The following is an 18,225-nucleotide window of genomic DNA, read 5'->3' as shown; positions in this document are numbered from 1 at the left end:
CGGTCGGACGGGACAATTAGCAATGAAATGACCAGCTCGGCCACAGTACAGGCAGGACTGGGTCTTCATTCTGCGGTCTTTCTCCCCGGGGGACAGATGGAGACAGTCTAACTGCATGGGCTCTGGTACGGGAACTTCTGGCATCTCTCGGCGGGCCCCGAGGGAGGACATTTGTTCCGAGCGACAGTAATCCGGGGAACAAGCCGAGTCTGCACGCCACAGGAGTTGGTCACCAGTCTTAATAGCGAGTTGAACTGCCTCGTTCAAGGTCTTAAACTCTCCACGGAGTGCAATCACCCTCCCAATATCCCGGTTTAAGCCATTCTGGAACGCTGTGATCAGCGCGGCCTCGTTCCAGCCTGACTCCACCGCCAAACTTTGGAATTGCAACACAAAGTCCCGGACTGCCAGTCTTCCCTGACGGATCTTCGAAAGCCGCTGCCCGGCCTGCTGCCCCCGTATCGGGTGATCGAACATCCGCTTGAGCTCCGTAGCGAAGGCATCGGCAGACATGGCCAGCGGGGAGTGTTGCTCAAAGAGGGCATTATAAAAGCTGAGCGGACGACCCTCGAGTAAATTCACCAGGTAAGCAATTCTTGCATTATCACTGGCATATCTGATGGGCTGAGCATTAAAGGCTAACTGACATTGTGTAAGAAACTGGCGACAGGTGTTGGGATCACCGGAGTACTTAGCTGGTGGGGGAATCCGGGGTTCCAGGGCAGCAGTGCCTGCAGCAGGAGCAGGTTGAGCGGCTGGGGGGGCTTGTTGAATAGGAGCAGGAGCGGCGAGAGCAGGAGCAGCGTCCAGCCGGGTGATGAGAGCAGACAGGGCGGTGGTGATCCCATCCACTTTTTCCTGGATGCTCTGTAGAGCCTCGTCGTGGTGACCCAGCTGTGCTTCTTGGAGAGCCATTGCCTGTCTGAGGGCCTCAGCTTGCTCTGCCAAGTCCATTGTGGCCGGACTATACTGTTAAGGCCAGGCTTCGGACACAGAGGCAGAGACAGAGGCTGAGGCAGAAGTCAAGTTAAATATAATTTATTGGAGATCCAATAACACGGGCAGGCAGGCAGGCAGGTAGGTAGGTAGACAGGCAGGCGGGTAGGTAGGCAGGCAGGCAGACAGGCAGGCAGGGGCTGGAGTCGGGGCAAGTCCAGCTGCTGGTCCTGGGCAGGGAGAAAGAGGAAGTCAGACAGGGAATGAACAGGACTTTACGGAATCTTAAATATTGGCTGCAACAACTGACTGTAACTTAGTCTATAGTCCGGCGCAGACTGAGAGCAGGAGTGGAGCTTATATAGGCAGCTGGTTAATCAAGACCCCAACTCCAGCACACCAGGACCTCATCTGCAATCAGCGACGACACCTGCACACACAAACGAGAGAAAGAGAAAGAGAGAGAGAGAGAAAGAGAGAAACTAGAAGGCCGGTGAGGCAGGGGCCATGACAACCTTGTTGGCATTGAGATTACGTCATGACAAATTCTTAAATTGTGCTATTAGTCACTTCATCGTGATTGTTTCTCAAAGTGACAACGTAGAAATAACCACTGTAATAATTTAGACAACCTGAGTTACTATGCAATCGGTGTAATGCCACCTGTGCTTAGTTTCCCATTTCCTCTATTTTAAGAATCAGTCTTAATTTGACACACTGAAGCCTGATAAGCGAAATGTTCAGACCCCATTGCTCTTCATTTTGTTTTAATAAAACTTCTCTCAAAGCTAATGGCCATATTTTGGTGTATCTTTTCATATCTTTAAATTTAGCATGTTATAGTTTTTCTTGTTGATTTTACAGCTTAATTTAGATTCAGAACAAGTTGTGAAATGGTCACATCATTGAGCAACTTAGCTGTGTTAGTGAAAAGGGCCAGAATTATATTTGTTGGCAAGCTTCAACGCTCTTGAATGCTGCAGAATGAATAAATTATTATATTTAAGTCACTCTGCTCCTGTGGAATAATTAAAACTAAGTCACGCATGCAAAAGCAGAGTAAATGTGTGTCTGGAATTAGAAGGATGAGAACTAAAGACCCTTTAAATGAAATAACATTAAATGCTGCCTCAATTGCTTGTTTACATACATATATACACCCCAGTACACATGCTTCCATACCCCATAAGTCTGTACTACTGTACTGACTGTCTGCATTTGCAGAATGTTCCTCAACCAAGTTAATTCATGTAGAACTCGAATACTTTCAAAATGTTAACTCAGTAGGAAAGACAGGTAAAATAAACATCGGCAATACTGAGCTACAAGTAGAAACTGCAAGAGATACTTAAAATGTGAAATTGCAAGACAATGGGACTCTTTATGGAGGCAGGATGGTTAGAGCATTTGCGTTGTTAGGACCCCCCCTTCATCTTCAGAGGTATCTCAGGACATTGCACCCCTTAACCCAGACATGGGCAAAGTACGGCCCACTCAGGTGAGTGGTCTCACCTGAGTGTGGCAGCAGAGGCTTTTTACACCTGCAGAGTGGTTCCAACTTCTGGCTATTCTCAGCCACAACCATCTCCTCTATGGCTATATATTTAATATATATATAACTATAACTACAATTTATGTCTGTCTGTATCTTGAAAACTAAATCAGATATTAGGCTTGGAACAACTTTTGATAAAATGTGTCCAATGATGAGCTAAATAATTTTTACCTACAGTTTAACAAGCGATGTTAAAAAAGTGTTTGATCCATCCTAGTGGACTGTTTTGGTCAAACAGCCTTTTTTTTTTTAAAGCACATTGAGCTGGACTCCAATTCCAACTGAGCTGGACTCATGGTTAGAGGGGCATGGCCTTTTCAAAATTACCAGTGCCAACATTTGACCTATAATGCTTATATGTCTTAAAAAGCACATAATGTTCGATTGTTGGACCAAGTTTCCATGTTTTTAGCTTGTCATTCGATCATAGAAGCATTCGATCAAGAGTCAAGTACCTCTGCTTGACTCTTAAGGCCGTCTAAAAATGAAGAAATACCATAGAAGAAGGGTCAGTTGGTATAACCTCCTAAGACAACATTTTTTTAAGTTTAGGATGTGATTTCCACATGTCCCGCCCCCCCATATTACACAAATAGCATTAAAACAATTACAGTGAAGGTTGAAAACATTTGCAGTAGCCCTTTAAAAATATATCATCCAGTATATTGCTCATGATCCACAGACATCATTTGGGAAATCAAACGGTTTCTCTCTCAGTTCCTCGAACACTTACTTTCGACAGTTTTTCATCTAAGTGGTTTGATGATTTTCTGCCTACCCTGCACATCATGGAGTCAGCGGCCCGCCTCGCCTCACCTCTGTGAATGTGTCAAGATTACCGAGGCCTGCACTGGTCTACACACACACACAAAGAAACACTGGCCCTGGAGCAGCTCTGTCAATCCAGGTATCAGTTAATATCAGTGTCCAGTAATGGAAAGACCGATTTACGGTGCATGGACACTACCCAGGTATTGATTGTTTGAGTTCTCGCTTTACTGAGCATTCAGACAATGGAGAAAAGAGAAAGGAAGAGGGACTGGAGAAGGTTAAAGTCCATGAAAAAAAAAAATAACAGTAAAAGAGGAAGATGGTGTGTGACGAATGAGGAAAGAAGAGAAAAGCATCACAGAGGTTTCTTTTGAATTACATTCGATTGACGTTTGGCTTCATGGCTTTAAATTTGCATTATGTTGTCTTTCCATTGGTGGAAGGGATAATAACACATTTCGACAAAATAATGTAAGATAAAGTGCCCCCAGTGTATGTTTTAAAACAGTAAAATAAATTAAAGGAATGTGCTCATTTTAGATTTTTCATACTTACCTGCAGGGACCAGCTTCCACCAAACTTTAGAAATGCAAAGTTATAACAAAGACAGCTTGTGATTTCCCCCCAACTTTTTGGCACATTTATATCTCTTGTCTAACAAAACTTTAAGGGTTTAATGTTTTGATTTATGTGCTCTCAAAGTTTTTAGACTTGCACACCAATTTGCACTGCGGCTTCCTACACTCAGTACCACTAAATAACCACATACACTATTTGTCAAAGTATTCCCCAAAGAACAAGAGCTCGAAGGGCTGGATCCAGACAAATGCAAATCGTTGTGCGGTGTTTGTATTGAGGCCACACAGCAGCAAATGCAAAAGCTTGGTCAGTTTCTTGTTTTAAGACAAACTGAGCATTTGATCAGATACCATACTAACATTACTATGCTGTGATGATACAAATTAAAAAACATTATGCAATAGGGAATTCTATCTTTTTTAAAATTGAATGTGGTTAAATTCAGCGTTCATATTGTTATGACCCAACTTTTCCAGGCTGCAGTATGACCAGAGAAACAGTCAGAGAGCTATTAAATTAAGTTAGTGAAGTTATTTATAATAAGAAAGAAAGAAAGAACGAAAGAAAGAAAGGGAAACAACTGAATTCTCGGGAGCTATCAACTGTTTTTGCAAAGTAGTGAAAAGATCAGTCTTTAAATCTATGCATATTTCATTTCTAAGTGAGTTTACCCATGAAGCAAGCACATTTTATATTTATCAAAATGATTTTTTCAAGCTTCAGCTAAAAGAAGGAAAGTCTGTGAACTAATTACATCAAAGTTTTAACAGGAAAAGTTACATTTATTGGCTCTCCTTTGTCTATGATATTCTGTACTGAAATACCGTTGAATAAACTTGGAACTCATATACACATTAACACTTGTTTTCCGGGTTCTACGTGAGAGAAACTTTCAGTTTATTTCAATTTTCCTCACTTACTATGTGAGCCAGTGTGTAAGTAACTTCATCATGTGGAGAACTGACAGAGACCTGTTTTCCATCTCAGTTTTAACTTACATATTACTGTGCTTGTATTGTGCGCATAGTATTGAGATAGAATAGTCAGTCTTTGCCAGTAAAAAGAAAGCACAACTAAACTGCTCTGCTTCTTTTCTTCGTAATTACTTCAAGCCATGAATTAGAATTAATTATGTGTAACCAGCTTGTCAAGACAATATTTATGTGGTGTGGGAGAAGAAGATGGAGAAAGCACAACGTCAAAGTGCGTGATGATGAAGTGCTGCGTATCTCAATGGAAAATGTTACAAGGGTCCTCGTGATCCTTCATGTTTTCCGGACAAAAAAAAATCTACTTTTCTCTGGAAATCAAAGAGTTGCATGAGCACAGGATATGAAATAATGTTTTTAAAGCATTCATTTTTATATGAATTTATATTGTATTCAACTGACAATATGGAGTGACAGATCAAAAATTGGCTTTTTGTAATGTTCTTATATTATTTGATTATATTAATTAGATTATGGCGCAGTGAAGATGTGAATTAAAACCCAAAATCTAACTTAGCTAATTAAAATTCATCCAGCCTCCATTCAGACCAAGGCAGTGCTATTAGGTTGATAGAGCCTACAGACGAACTACTGCAACAGTTAATCCAAATTTCTGTCGGCTGGCTTCGTCTATGGTCTGCAGACAGGTTTTTTCTTATGTAATAATGACTCTACTGCAGCAGAGGAGGTTGCTGCCAATCTTTAGCTTTGTGTTCTTTCACAGTTCAGAACTGCAGAACAGGTTGTCACGTTATCCAGACGTGACAGTAAAACCCACCGGGTCCCTTTTGCTTGGGGCCCCTCAAAGTCCCTTGAGATGTTCATGCACATAATTGTCATGTACCTGCAACCAATTATAAATGTTTTACTTCTGTCATTTAGGTATGTTTGATGGGTCTAAATGGTCAGATTTAGGTTAATCAATCATTTTAGACATTTTTCAACACAGTTGCTTGTATAACACAGTGCATCAATAATGCTCGTTATATAACATTGTCTATGGGAAAACCTGAATTGGACCTTTTTACCTTTGGAACCAGGGGAGCCTGGAATAGTTCCTCCCACACCTCCACTCAATAGAGAACTGAAGTGATGCTGTCATGTCTGGGTTACTCTCTGTTCCACTAGCTTCTGTTGCACATTGCATTCTCTCATTTGTCATATGCAACGCAAATCTTTCTAAAATTAATCTAATGTGTTTCTGTGGTTTGCGGTTCACACTGCAAGAAAAATGGGATCCGGTAAAAATGTCTACAATGCTCAGTCCTCTCTGTGCTGCCGTTACTGACATTTGTAAAATTCTCTATACATTAATCTTGCTGTCACATGCAAATCCACTGGAGGCAGCACCTCGATTGCTATTAATCTATTCTGCCGAAAATCTTTTATAATGTTGTAATTAAGGCGTCAGTCAGTTTCCTATGAGGAATATAAATGGCTTGGTTATTCTATAGTAAGTAAAAGTATCCTAGTAACTAGTGAAAATGACGCACAGCTCTCTTTGGTCCTTAATTATTCAGGACGCATTTGATCTATCATCAGTTATTCGTCAGTTACCATCTCGGTAAAATCTTAACATAGTATTTCTTCTTCTTATTCACTCTCCAGCTCCTCAAGTCTGCTCCCCTGTGTCATCTCTGCTCATCCTCTCTTGACCTTGTCCTTACTTGTCAGTTCATCTTCCATTCACTCCCTGCCTTGCATGGTCCACTCACCTTTAAACGTGGATCTCCTCTCTGGACATTTGTTTTCCTTTCTCCAACCTCTCCTGATCTCCCTTTTCCTCTGCTCCTCTTTGTTTCTACTCACCTCTTCCTCTTTCCCCTTCTTCTCATGTGTCTGGTCTCCTATCATGCCATATATTATTTATCAAATCGGGATGCTGCTGTTAGACTCTGTAGTCCATACACAGAAATATATTTACTATAGGTTTGTTTTAAAGAAACCACAAGGGACTTTTCTTAAAGGTTTGCTGAACTTGTCCTCACTGCCTAAATTAGAGTATAGATTATTCCAAACTTGGGCAAAGAGTGGATCAGTTGCAAGAGATACAGAAAAGTAACAATATGTTTAAGTTAATGGGGTATGCAAGTAGCAACTGGCTGAGGAAATTAGATATTAAGGACAAAGGATGCATGCCTTTGTAATGAGTTATGACTTCCTTCGTTACAGCCAATTCCAGCTTCTATTTGTTTGTTGAGATTTTTTTTAAAGGACCAAAGAACACTTTCTTTCTAACTCAGCAATTTTCTTATTTATGGTAATCAGATAATAATAAAGATATTTTCAAAGGAAACTGAGCAGAGCTATTGTAATAGTATATTATGATATTATAAACATGATGTTGAGGTGAGGCAAAAAGACACATAAGGCTGGTTTATATATGGAAATTCATCTGTAAGAATATATGCTTACCCTATAGCTACGACCTCAATTCTAAAATAGTTTGTGAAGGATGGTTAACTTGCAGATATGTATTGATGAATAATTACCCGGGTTGCCAAAGTAACCCTTTGTGTCATGTTTTCAATTAAATGCTTAGGCCCTCCTGCTCACAAAATAATTCAAGGGCAGTTAATTTGCATTCAATTAAAAATCACCTTTACCAATTTAAACGGCGCACAGACACCTTTTCTCCTGGGTTCTTTTTTGTATGATAGATTCAGCCAATTACAGCGAGCAATATCACACACAGCTACTGCCCAAGTCAATGAATATGTGCATACAGTTGAAAGAGGTGCACAACTCCTACCAGGTAGCCTATAGGTGGACACTTCGAGCAGGTCTGTTGTTGATGTTCATATGAACCATCTCTACCTTTGCAATGCCTTAAATACTGACCACTATTCAGTTACCCTAACCCTAACCCTTTTCAATACTGTTTATTTTTATCTTATTATAATGTAAAAACACGAATCAACAATTATTGCCAGAGGTTTCCACATTGTCCCACAGTCGTGATTGGTATCCCTCAAACATGCCATTTGAAATGGCATCAAACTAAACAAATTTTGAATTTGACTCAAGGATGAACTTGATTTAGGTCGTTAAAGGTCATGATAACTTTGACCTCAGAAAACACAATGTTGACATATTGAACCTGGCATCAGAGACAGCTTTAGGCAATCCATTCATATTGGGGGAAATTTATTTTTTGAATGAAAATGGTCAAAGGTCATCTTCACTGCTATAATGTTCTGGAAAACAAACTTTTTTGGTGGTTATTTAATTTCATAACTCAACAGGAGTTGCAGCTGAGATAGATATTCCCTTATATTTCCTTCAATTTTACTTTTCTTTTTTCAACTCACTGGAACAGTTAATTAAGCAACTAGAACACTCTAAAACTTATTACAATGTGTTTTATGACTGTGGTGACTAGGCAGCAGATCAAGGTTGCTGTGCCCTGTGAGTGTGGTTCTATAGTCTCTCAATCCAGGCTGGTCTCATCACAATTTCGTTGGAAATGCTACTAAAAGTAATGCACTAGAATTCGTATGAATTCCACTAAATTGTGAGTCAGGATGCTGGGGACACGTGACCTATGCCCTTCTATCTCTTCGTGAAAACAAAAAACATGGCGGACATTCATCTAACCCTAACCCTAATATGAAAAAGTCTGCACCAGGGTGATTCAGCAGAGTGACAGCCGCAGGAATAAGCTGTTCCTGAACCTGCTGGTCTGGGAACGGAGGACCCTGTAGCGCCTCCATGAGGGGAGGAGGGCAAACAGTCTTAGACTTGGTTGTTATTTGGGAATTGGGTTATTAATGAACAAAGATGTCTCTAACTTGAAAATACATATTTTGACCATATCTGGCCATTAAATACCTCTTGAAACAGATTTAATCCAGCTTGGACCTCAATGGGGTCTGAGAAAGTACACCTGAGATGGCCTGTGCTTGGAACAAGATGAATTGTAAATCTTGTCGTAGAAAATAAGCAAAGACATCATTGTAAAGGTCTTCACCTCGGGAGTAACATTCTGTCACTGGGAAAATTGTGGATAGCTCCTGCTCCTCAGGGATGACCTTTGAACCTTGCTCCTAAGTCAGTTTTGCTGGCTTACAGGATGGAAACTAACTATGCAACAGACACGGTATGAACTGTCACCTTTTTGTAATAGTTGACTAAATCATCGACCATCATCAGAATGGCTCTCCTCGGCTGTGAGGCTTGTTTTTCAAGATGATCAGACCAACTTACCGTCATCATATCCTTTAGTGGTGTGAAACTCTGGTGACATGGACATTCTTCAATCCAATCTTTTTTCACTACTACTTCCTACTATTTTAATCTTTAGTCAACTCATGCAACTAATGATTTCCTTCTTCAGATTGAGTCCACAATGTCCCTGTAAACCATAACTGCATTTTTCAGAAACCACAGACTGTCTGACAAAGAAAGCTCCTCGAAAACATATGTATTCATCATTCCATTATTATTTTCGTTAGGGATATTTTAAAACTCCAAAACACACATTTTCAAAGATAATTCACCTTGCCAAATGAAAATAAATGATTGATGTTTATTTATAAACAGAACTTAAGAGCAGTTTGCATTGATGGTACAGACCACTACGGTTTGATGGAGGAGATGGACCCAGGATGCAGAGGTTATAACAAAAAAGGGATTTAATATACAAAAAAGGTCTTTAACAAGACAAAAACAAACAGTAACACTAACAGGTAAACGTCTGGCGACAAGGTGCACAGAGAACAAGGAAGCAGGAGAAGCTGGTCGAGACAGCAGTACAAAACAAACCTATAGAAGACTACGTGTAGAAACGAGTAGCACAACAACGAGTACGAACCCACAAAGGGCTTGGGGAACACAGAGGCTTAAATAGACACACAGAGGGAAGGCAGGAGCAATTACAAACAGGTGAACCACATGAGGATTGGAGATGACAATCAAAGACAGGAAGTGAGACACCGAGAAGCTGAAACAAGACAGTGACAGCGGGGCTACAAAATAAAACAGGAAATAGAAAACACAAGACAGAAAAGCATAAACATAAATGACTGAGCGTGTGAGAGATATAACCATTTGATTACCAGGTAAGCCTCACAATCTGGATTTAACCTCTCGTAACAGATACTCAAATCATACTCAATACTCAAAGTTTGTTTATGCAGGTAATATTACTGAGTTATGCAGGTAATATTACTGAGTTAATCCCCCACTATTTCCTTTTACAAAGTATGCCTTAAAAAAATTATTTTGTCAGATTCAAGGTGTTATTTTCAGCAGAATGTGAAAAATGTTTGTATATCTTATCATTGTTTTGTTGATGTCTGTCTGACATGTCTCATACATTTGCATATGCAGAACATAGTTTTCTATTTCAAAATTAATTTGTGCTCAAATGCCAGATCCATTGCTATGGTAACAGTCTGTGCATGGGTTTCGATGTCATTTCAATGGAGTTAAATACTTGATTAATTAAACAAATCTCAAAAATCTAATCTCAAGTAAACATAGTGTCATACAGACTGAGAGGTGACTCACTGCTTGGACACTTCTGGTTATTTCCCCTTCATCATCAGCACATCATTGGGACACACACAATTGTGCACCATCAGGTTTCAGATCTGACTAGTTATAATGAAAACAATAAGAGTGATAATTATGGATATAAAGATGTTATTAAAGGCTCTACCTCCTATTCTACTCAGATTCTAGGAACCACAAGCGAGCCTCTGTTTTGGGACAAGTGATCTGTTGGGACAATAGGGTGTAACAAGCCCATTGATATATATGAATGGGCATGATTGTTAAGTGATAGGATAAAGATAAGTGCTATACAAATGAAGAAAACTATTATTATTTGTATTATTATTATTATAACTTGTGTATGCATGGAGGAGTCATTGTTAACATTAACAAATTGAAATCTATCTGATAAATTTGATTTAAACCAGCCTGACGCCGGGTTCACACCAGACGCCGAAGCGACGCCGAAGCGAGGCGTAAGCGCTAATCCCTAGAGCGCCGGCACTTGGCGGTTCACACCGGGTGCTGTAGCGACGCCGAAGCGCCACTGTTATCAGCCTGCAGTAAAAACGGCATTTCAAATTTTTTTTCAAGCATATACTTACTTGTTGCTCCAAAATTAACTGCAACAGCGTCCCAACATGTGTCCTTTTTAGTGTTGTCTTTATACAACATGTTCCGAGGATCATACAACTCACTGCACTTCTCCACTTCAATTATTAATTTAATGTCATCCATGTTGAAGAACTTTGCTGATGCTCCGTAAAAAATCGGGGGTCGGGGGTAAATTACGTATTCTCCACTCAAGCATATGTGGAGAATACGTAGCCCCCCCCTCCCTCTCTCTTTTTATCTGTATCACTGCTTGTGTGGCTGTAGTGCATGGGCAGAGGGGGACATTTAATAATGTGGTTGGTGAAAGTGGTAAAATTAAAACTCCTGGACAACAGAAGGTGAATACAAAGTATGGGATGCATATTTGATAATTTATATTGTATAAAATATGTCATCAATATCGTTTAAAATTATTTTTCGCCGAAACGATCGTTGCACGGAGCGAGGCAGCCGCGCAGCAACGCTACACTTCAGCCTCCGGTGTGTTCCGTACAACGATTTAACATGGGCGTGGATGGGAGCCAGAGGATTGGCGCTGCGCTTCCGGCTCGTTCCGCGTCGCTTCTGCGTCCGGTGTGAACCCGGCGTAATGCTTTTCCTTTAATCCCTACATGTTCTAGTCTGTGTTAAACACATTTCTTGAGGTCATCCATGCATTTTCCATTATCATCTTCTATATGTCGCTACATTCATTTACCTTATTCACCATTGCAGTTTTCTTCATTTTTTATACATTTAAAGTTGAGAAATAACATGCAGAGAAAAAGATCGATCTACCCAGACCACAAAAGAGAAAGCAAAAACCAAATTACCCAGCCCCGTCCAAAAAAGGAAAAAACAGAAACAGGGAGGGGCGGTGGTACATGTTTAACTATTTAGATGTTCTAGACTACATTAGAGAAGATTGCTATTTTACTTATATATGATGAAATATTGATGTAGCAAACAGAAAGGAACCAAAAACCGAAAAACTGATGATTTCTAAATTACATGTTTACCTTTTTTCCATGACTCTTCTCCTCCAATCCAGGGCTTTGCTTTCCTCTGACTCTCCATGTGTATTTTTGCATTGTCTCTAGCTGGGCTGTCAAGAGAGGCTGGAGAAAGTCTGACATCCCTGTTGGTTCAGCCAATCTCTGCCTTCCTGGCCAAGAAGTTACTGTCCTCTTCATCAGCAGGGCAAGGAGACTCCTGCATTCCTCTTGTCATGCCTGCCAACTCAGGTATTCATTCCTTACCTTTTTTATTTTCTTTTTTTTTAATCATTTGAAACATAATCAGTAATAACAGAATGCACAGATTGTTTTGTTGCCTCACTGTTCTCTATAGTAGCACTATGTTCTTTCTGGATATCACATCCTCTTTGGTGTCTTGTGCAAGTCCAAGGAAAATAGAGGGGCCCAAGGTCACTGCTTCACTTGCCCTACCACTATTCCCGGGAGGGAGACAAGTGTCATTCTCCTGTAGGGTGTTGCTCTCCACCTAAATTGTAATTAGCCCTATTTGTGAATTTCTGGAGTCCTTGTGTTCGAAAATATACTGTATGTGACAAAAGATTGTATTTCAGCCTGTATAACGCCAGGTTCACACCAGACGCCGAAGCGAGGTGTAAGCGCTATTCCCTAGCGCGCCGGCGCTTGGCTGTTCACACCGGCGCGGTAGCGACGCCGAAGCGCCGCTGTTATCAGCCTGCAGTAAAAACAGCATTTCAGAATTTTTTTCAAGCATACACTTACTTATTGCTCTAAAATTAACTGCAACAGCGTCCCAGCATGTGTCCCTATTAGTGTTGTCTTTATACAACATTTTCTGAGGATCATACAACTTACTGTACTTCTCCACTTCAATTACTAATTTAATGTCATCCAGGTTGAAGAACTTCTTCGCTGTTTGCTCCGTTAAATGTCGGGTGTCGAGGGTAAATTCAGATTTTCCACTCAAACCTATGTGGAGAATACGTAGCCCCCCCCCCTCTCTCTTTTTATCTTTATGACTGCTTGTGTGGCTGTAGTGGATGGGCAGAGGGGGACATCTAATAATGTGGTCGGTAAAAGTGGTAAAATTAAAACTCCTGGACAACAGAAGGTGAATACAAAGTATGGGATGCATATTTTATAATTTATATTGTATAAAATATGTCATCAATATCGTTTAAAATTGTTTTTCAGTGTGTTTCCTGTCGCGATACGCTCGCGTCAAGCTCAAAAAATAGACTCGATGCCGAACGATCGCTGCACGGTGCTAGGCAGCCTTCGTCCGGTGTAAACCCGGCGTAAGGCTGGTAGGCTGCTCTGTCTTCACTGATATACATTTTGTCATTAATTCATTTGGCGGACTTTATTGTACTGAGTTGTCACAGGTAACCTTAAAGTTCTAAGTGTCGTGCAACAGGTCCACCAGAAGGGCTTGCTGCTCATTGAAGATTGTTCGAAGAAAAGGCTTTGCCAGCTTTTTTTACCATCAGGGAACCACAATCGAGAATGTTCTGGACTATGATTGCCTTGTGTGTAGGGATGCAATGTCAGACTATGTTCCTCAGGGGAGTGCAGTGACCAAGTTGGAGGGCGAGCCCTATATGACTGAATTCAAGTTTATGGGTACAAACGCTGGATTTTCTTCCTTGACACATACATGTATTTGTGAATTGAAATCAACTTGGGCAGGTATGAGTAGCCAATGAGCAGCAGAGTAATATCTGCTCTTCAAGTCTAAAGTAAAACCACACACACATTGCATTCTGGACAAACCTGAAGGTCTGTGCGCAAAGGGAGGCCTGCCACTTCAGAAGTGCAGTTGTCAAGGTGAAAGATCAATGGCCTGACCAAAGAGTTTGGTGGCATATTGAAGAAGAAACAGTGGCCAAAGCTTTTCAGTTACAAGTCAATCTAAATTTAAACCTGCTGAGGTCATTTGGGTGTCTGGTTGCGATATCTATTGATTGCATCCACGCAGATTCACTATTCATTTTTAACAGGGAGTATTCTTTATATTAAGTCTAAGAAATGGTCCAGGTTCATCCAGTGAGAGCTGCAGGGCAGGGCTGGGTCTAAATGTCTGTGCTTACTTTTCTTAGCTCTGTGTCATCACATTCTAAGTCAAGCGCTAAAGGACAGATGGAAGGATGCTGGGAAGAGAGTGACTTTCTGTGTCTATTCCTGTTGGCTTGTAAAGTTCACAATGAAAAGATGAAACATTCAATTATCAAGCGTCAGACACAATATCAGTCTTGATTATATAATCTGTCCTCCTGCTGCAATCCATTTGCGAGCTCTGCAGGGATCCCTTTCAATCACACTGAGGAGAGTACCACGGCTTGTCAGTGTTATGTGTCTATAATTACACTCAGAGTGCCCCTCTTGAATTTGATTCAGACTAGAGGGGAAATTATTAATCGATTAATTAATTCGGTGATCAACGGCAAATAATCTATTTTGATGATTGAATGATCATGGAAGTAATTACTCATATGAAAATACTGTACCAAGAATCATTTGTCAGGATCTGCTTCCCTGTTTTATGTAATTATAACCTGAATATATCTGTGTTTTGGATAATTTCTCGGATCAACACGCAAGAAAACATGTTTTTGCTTTTTTTTGCTTGCGTTTAATCACATATTTGTCTCGTCTCTACTGTGGCTCTACAATCCAGTGTTTTTGCAACTAAACTCTCTTTGTCTTTCTTTTTATTTCTCCCTTTCACTCGCATTTCTTCAAGAAAAGTTACTTGATGAACAGTATACCCCAAAGACATAATTCTCTCTCCCTGCAAAAAGCTTATGAAAAAAAGGATAACTTGTTTGTTTTTTTAATGATAAATGCGCTGTTATTTTTCATTTGTCATGACAACCTATCTCTGATTCATGATATGTGGAATATATAACTTTGTGAAGGGAGTAATTAGTGACTGAACTAAGTAAATACAGTGAACTAACTATATATATGACAGCAATAGAACAAACAGGCAAAGTCTTATGCCACAGATATGCTTCTTTTAATCTTTGTGTCACGTAATCACCTAGTGTACTTACTGGACTCATATGGGAGGGGGTCAAAGCAGCACAAGTCTTCAGTATAGCAGGAAAAGTAAACCCGGCATGCTGAACAAGTCGGGAGGAGGACAATTCAAGCTTTATGCACTACATTTTAGATTAATGGTAGATAACAAATCTCTGGATTTATATTGTGATTCTTTCACAGATTTTCACTGATAGAAATAAGGTATGTTCTTACTAGCACAGTGCATGCGATCCCTCAAGTCCACTAGACCTTAAAAAATACAGAATGTTCAGTCGCAGTTCAGCCAGAACATGATGACACCTTATCCAGAGTACTCCAGTGATAAGTGCTGAACATGAAAGCTATTAGTGATCTATGGGATCAGTGGTTACCTTAAAATAGAGAAGGGTCATTTTTCCCTTAACAAGGAGAAGACTGGGAAGGATGAGTAGGTGACAGAGGCAGTCAAAGGTTAGAGAGATTTACACAAAATACTTTTAACTCTAATGGCCTTGATTCCTTTGGCCTAAATAGTCACATTTTATTAATAATTATTAAAGGGAATTCAATTCTGGTTACATGTCAACAATTTTAGCAGAGGCTTCATACTTAAATCCCATATGATTCATTTTTCTTAACACAGCAGGTGTTCTCTAAACACTAATAGTTTCCACCTTCAACTGCAGTTTGCTTATGGCAGTGTCCAGAAAAGGATTTCAGTTTGCCAGGGTTCCACACACCACATACATATGGAGCGAATTCAGTCGACATGAGGGATGGGGTTTTCTACATGGTTTCACCACAGCATACCTCAGATAACAAAGTGTATACTGTGTTTTGCAAAGCTGTTAGCTAACATAGCTGGGTCAGAGCTGGCAATCAGGACCAAGCTTTATGTAACAGTAGCAGCGCACTATTACCAACTGGAAAATGTAGTTAACTCAAGACTATTGATATCTATTACTAATATGTTTCTAACATTATAGAGAGCAATACAAAGAATACAAACCCTTCTAACACATCAACTTGTACATAGTAGTATGTAATTCTGGAAGACATATATTAGGTGTTAGGCCTTTAATAGATGCCAGGAGGGGGAAATGAACAGCCCTGTGCGTCCAAATTCTTCTTCAGAAACTTCTCCACTTTTCTAAGCCACAAAGTAATTGCTCTTTGCTCCTTCAATCCAAAGTGTATTTTGTGTTGAGCTCCAAGAGTCCATATCTGTTGACCCTAAGTTCGGATAACGTAAAAACAATAGGAACAAAGGTAAGGAGGCATGCAGAGATAACATTTAATCTATATGCTATAGGCTGTTCAGTGACTTGTGTAGAATGTTTCTCTCATTTCATTATTACATATCTATCTTAACTATGTGCAATCTAAGAAAAAAGCCTCTAAAAACATTAGCATTCAAAGGAACTTTATATATAGACCCGCTCCCTAACCCTTTTTTATTACATTCCCGTTTTATTGTAGATGTATGCCGTCCTTACTCTTGTTATTTTTTGTTTCTTAATTACTTTTTTACTGCAGTACAATTTTGATTGCCTTGAAATGTGACTTGGCTCTTGGGTGAGCCTCATGGTCAGGTCATCATAAACGAGATGCAGTTGTTAATTAACCTATTGTGAATGAGGTGAGAGAAGAGATGCAGTCACAAGATCTTACTGTAGCAGCCCTCGAGACCGTCCTTCACACAAAAGGAAATAGCTAGATTACATAAAAGAGATACTTTCTTATGAATGCACTTGATGATTGTTTCCACATTCCTCCTTGATTGAAAAGTAAGCCACTAAAATAGGAAGGAATTGGCGCAGTACTTTACAGGCCCTCAAAAATGGCAATACATTTCTTGTAACACTCAGCATGGAGGTACTCTTATGAAGGACTGAAATCATCAAGCGGAACAGTGTCTTATTTTGTTTTTAAGATAGCCACAAATAAATTCAAGCAGAATATAGTACTCAAAAAAGACATGGAAAGAAAATGAATATATATTGAGACTTTAATTTCCCTGAGAGAGACGAATAGATGATAACAGGGCAGTGAGGATATTTTCACAAAGAAGCCAAGCAGGAAGACAAAATGCAGTAGTGAACAAGGTGAAATAATAAATGAAGGAATGACTTTGAACGAAATTGCAAAACGGTCTATTTCTTTACTACCTCCAGTGATATTTAACGATATTTACATTCTGAGATATCTGGCTGTGATATTTCTGCCACCAATTCAGTACAGTGGGTGAATTTATGTTGCATTTCTGTCTTTCACAACAAAGAAAATGACATTTGAGGCAAATTTAGTATTGGAACCATACTAAAAATCTATGGTTCCAATTGTTTTTATTTCAGCGCTCTGCAACTTTACTAATATTTACTGCTATGAACCTTAGTCAAAGTGTAGATCAGGTAGGTGAGGTTACTTTTGCAGGTATTTGGTCCTAAACTAGAGTTTTGGACATATTGTATTTGTGCCCAATTTCCAATTATCCATCCAATAATTGTGGAGGTATAAAAATTAAAGCCAAAAAATATCAATATAATGATTCATTATCTTGGAACCATGTAGGCCTCTAATTGGAGAGCTGGTTGAACTTGTTATTGGCCTTGTGAGTCTGTCTCTGTGTGCCTGTAATGCACACCTCATAAGTTCACAGCTGAATTTCTGTCCTAGTCTTGGCAATGAAGTCGTTTCCATTGGAAAGCTTCCCTGACGTTAATGAAGCTCAAATTGTACCCCCCAATAATAAAACTGTTAAGTTATGACAAAAAGCAAAAAAACACAGCTGTCCGAAATAGTCACTTTGAAACTTGGAACGTTTAAGGAATGACGGTGTAGTGCAGCTCATATACTGTTTCTCGCAGCTCTGCATTCAGTATGTCCAATATCCCTTTTACACTAACGTGAACCAATTTCCAGTTTCCGGGCTGGTGCTAGTACTGGTGCTAGTGCTGGCGCAGTTGCTTCTCCACAGGCCAGTGCTGTTCAAAGAGCAACGTCATGACATCACTGTATACGTCTGTATACGGGCCACTCTCCCAGCTAATGCTAGCACTAACTTTAAGCACAAAAACAAAAACAGAGGTGGATACATCGTATTTTAATGAGTGTTGCTTGTGGCTTTCCTTTTCTGTTTCCCGAGTATACACAGACATCAAAACACAACTTGTCCTGCATATTTTTGAAGATTGTTGAAATCGCTTGAATCGGCCATCAACCCTCAGAAACATTTCCGTTATTTGTTTGCATGAATGCTATTCGCTAGTTGCATAAGACGTCGTTC

The 18,225-nt window shown here is 39.9% G+C and overlaps 1 protein-coding gene across 1 annotated transcript in view; it reads left to right on the top strand.

The window, feature by feature from the left end:
* The window catches only part of LOC133961268 (inactive N-acetylated-alpha-linked acidic dipeptidase-like protein 2), a 376,914-nt gene that overhangs the window by 199,227 nt on the left and 159,462 nt on the right, over window positions 1–18,225 (top strand). The window contains exon 8 of the mRNA XM_062396349.1: window positions 12,021–12,164. Coding sequence (XP_062252333.1) covers window positions 12,021–12,164 — 144 coding nt within the window. The remainder of the gene's footprint in view (window positions 1–12,020; window positions 12,165–18,225) is intronic.

Source organism: Platichthys flesus, chromosome 9 (assembly GCF_949316205.1).
Source record: "Platichthys flesus chromosome 9, fPlaFle2.1, whole genome shotgun sequence".
NCBI lineage: Eukaryota > Metazoa > Chordata > Actinopteri > Pleuronectiformes > Pleuronectidae > Platichthys > Platichthys flesus.
This window is presented reverse-complemented; position numbering and strand designations above follow the sequence as displayed.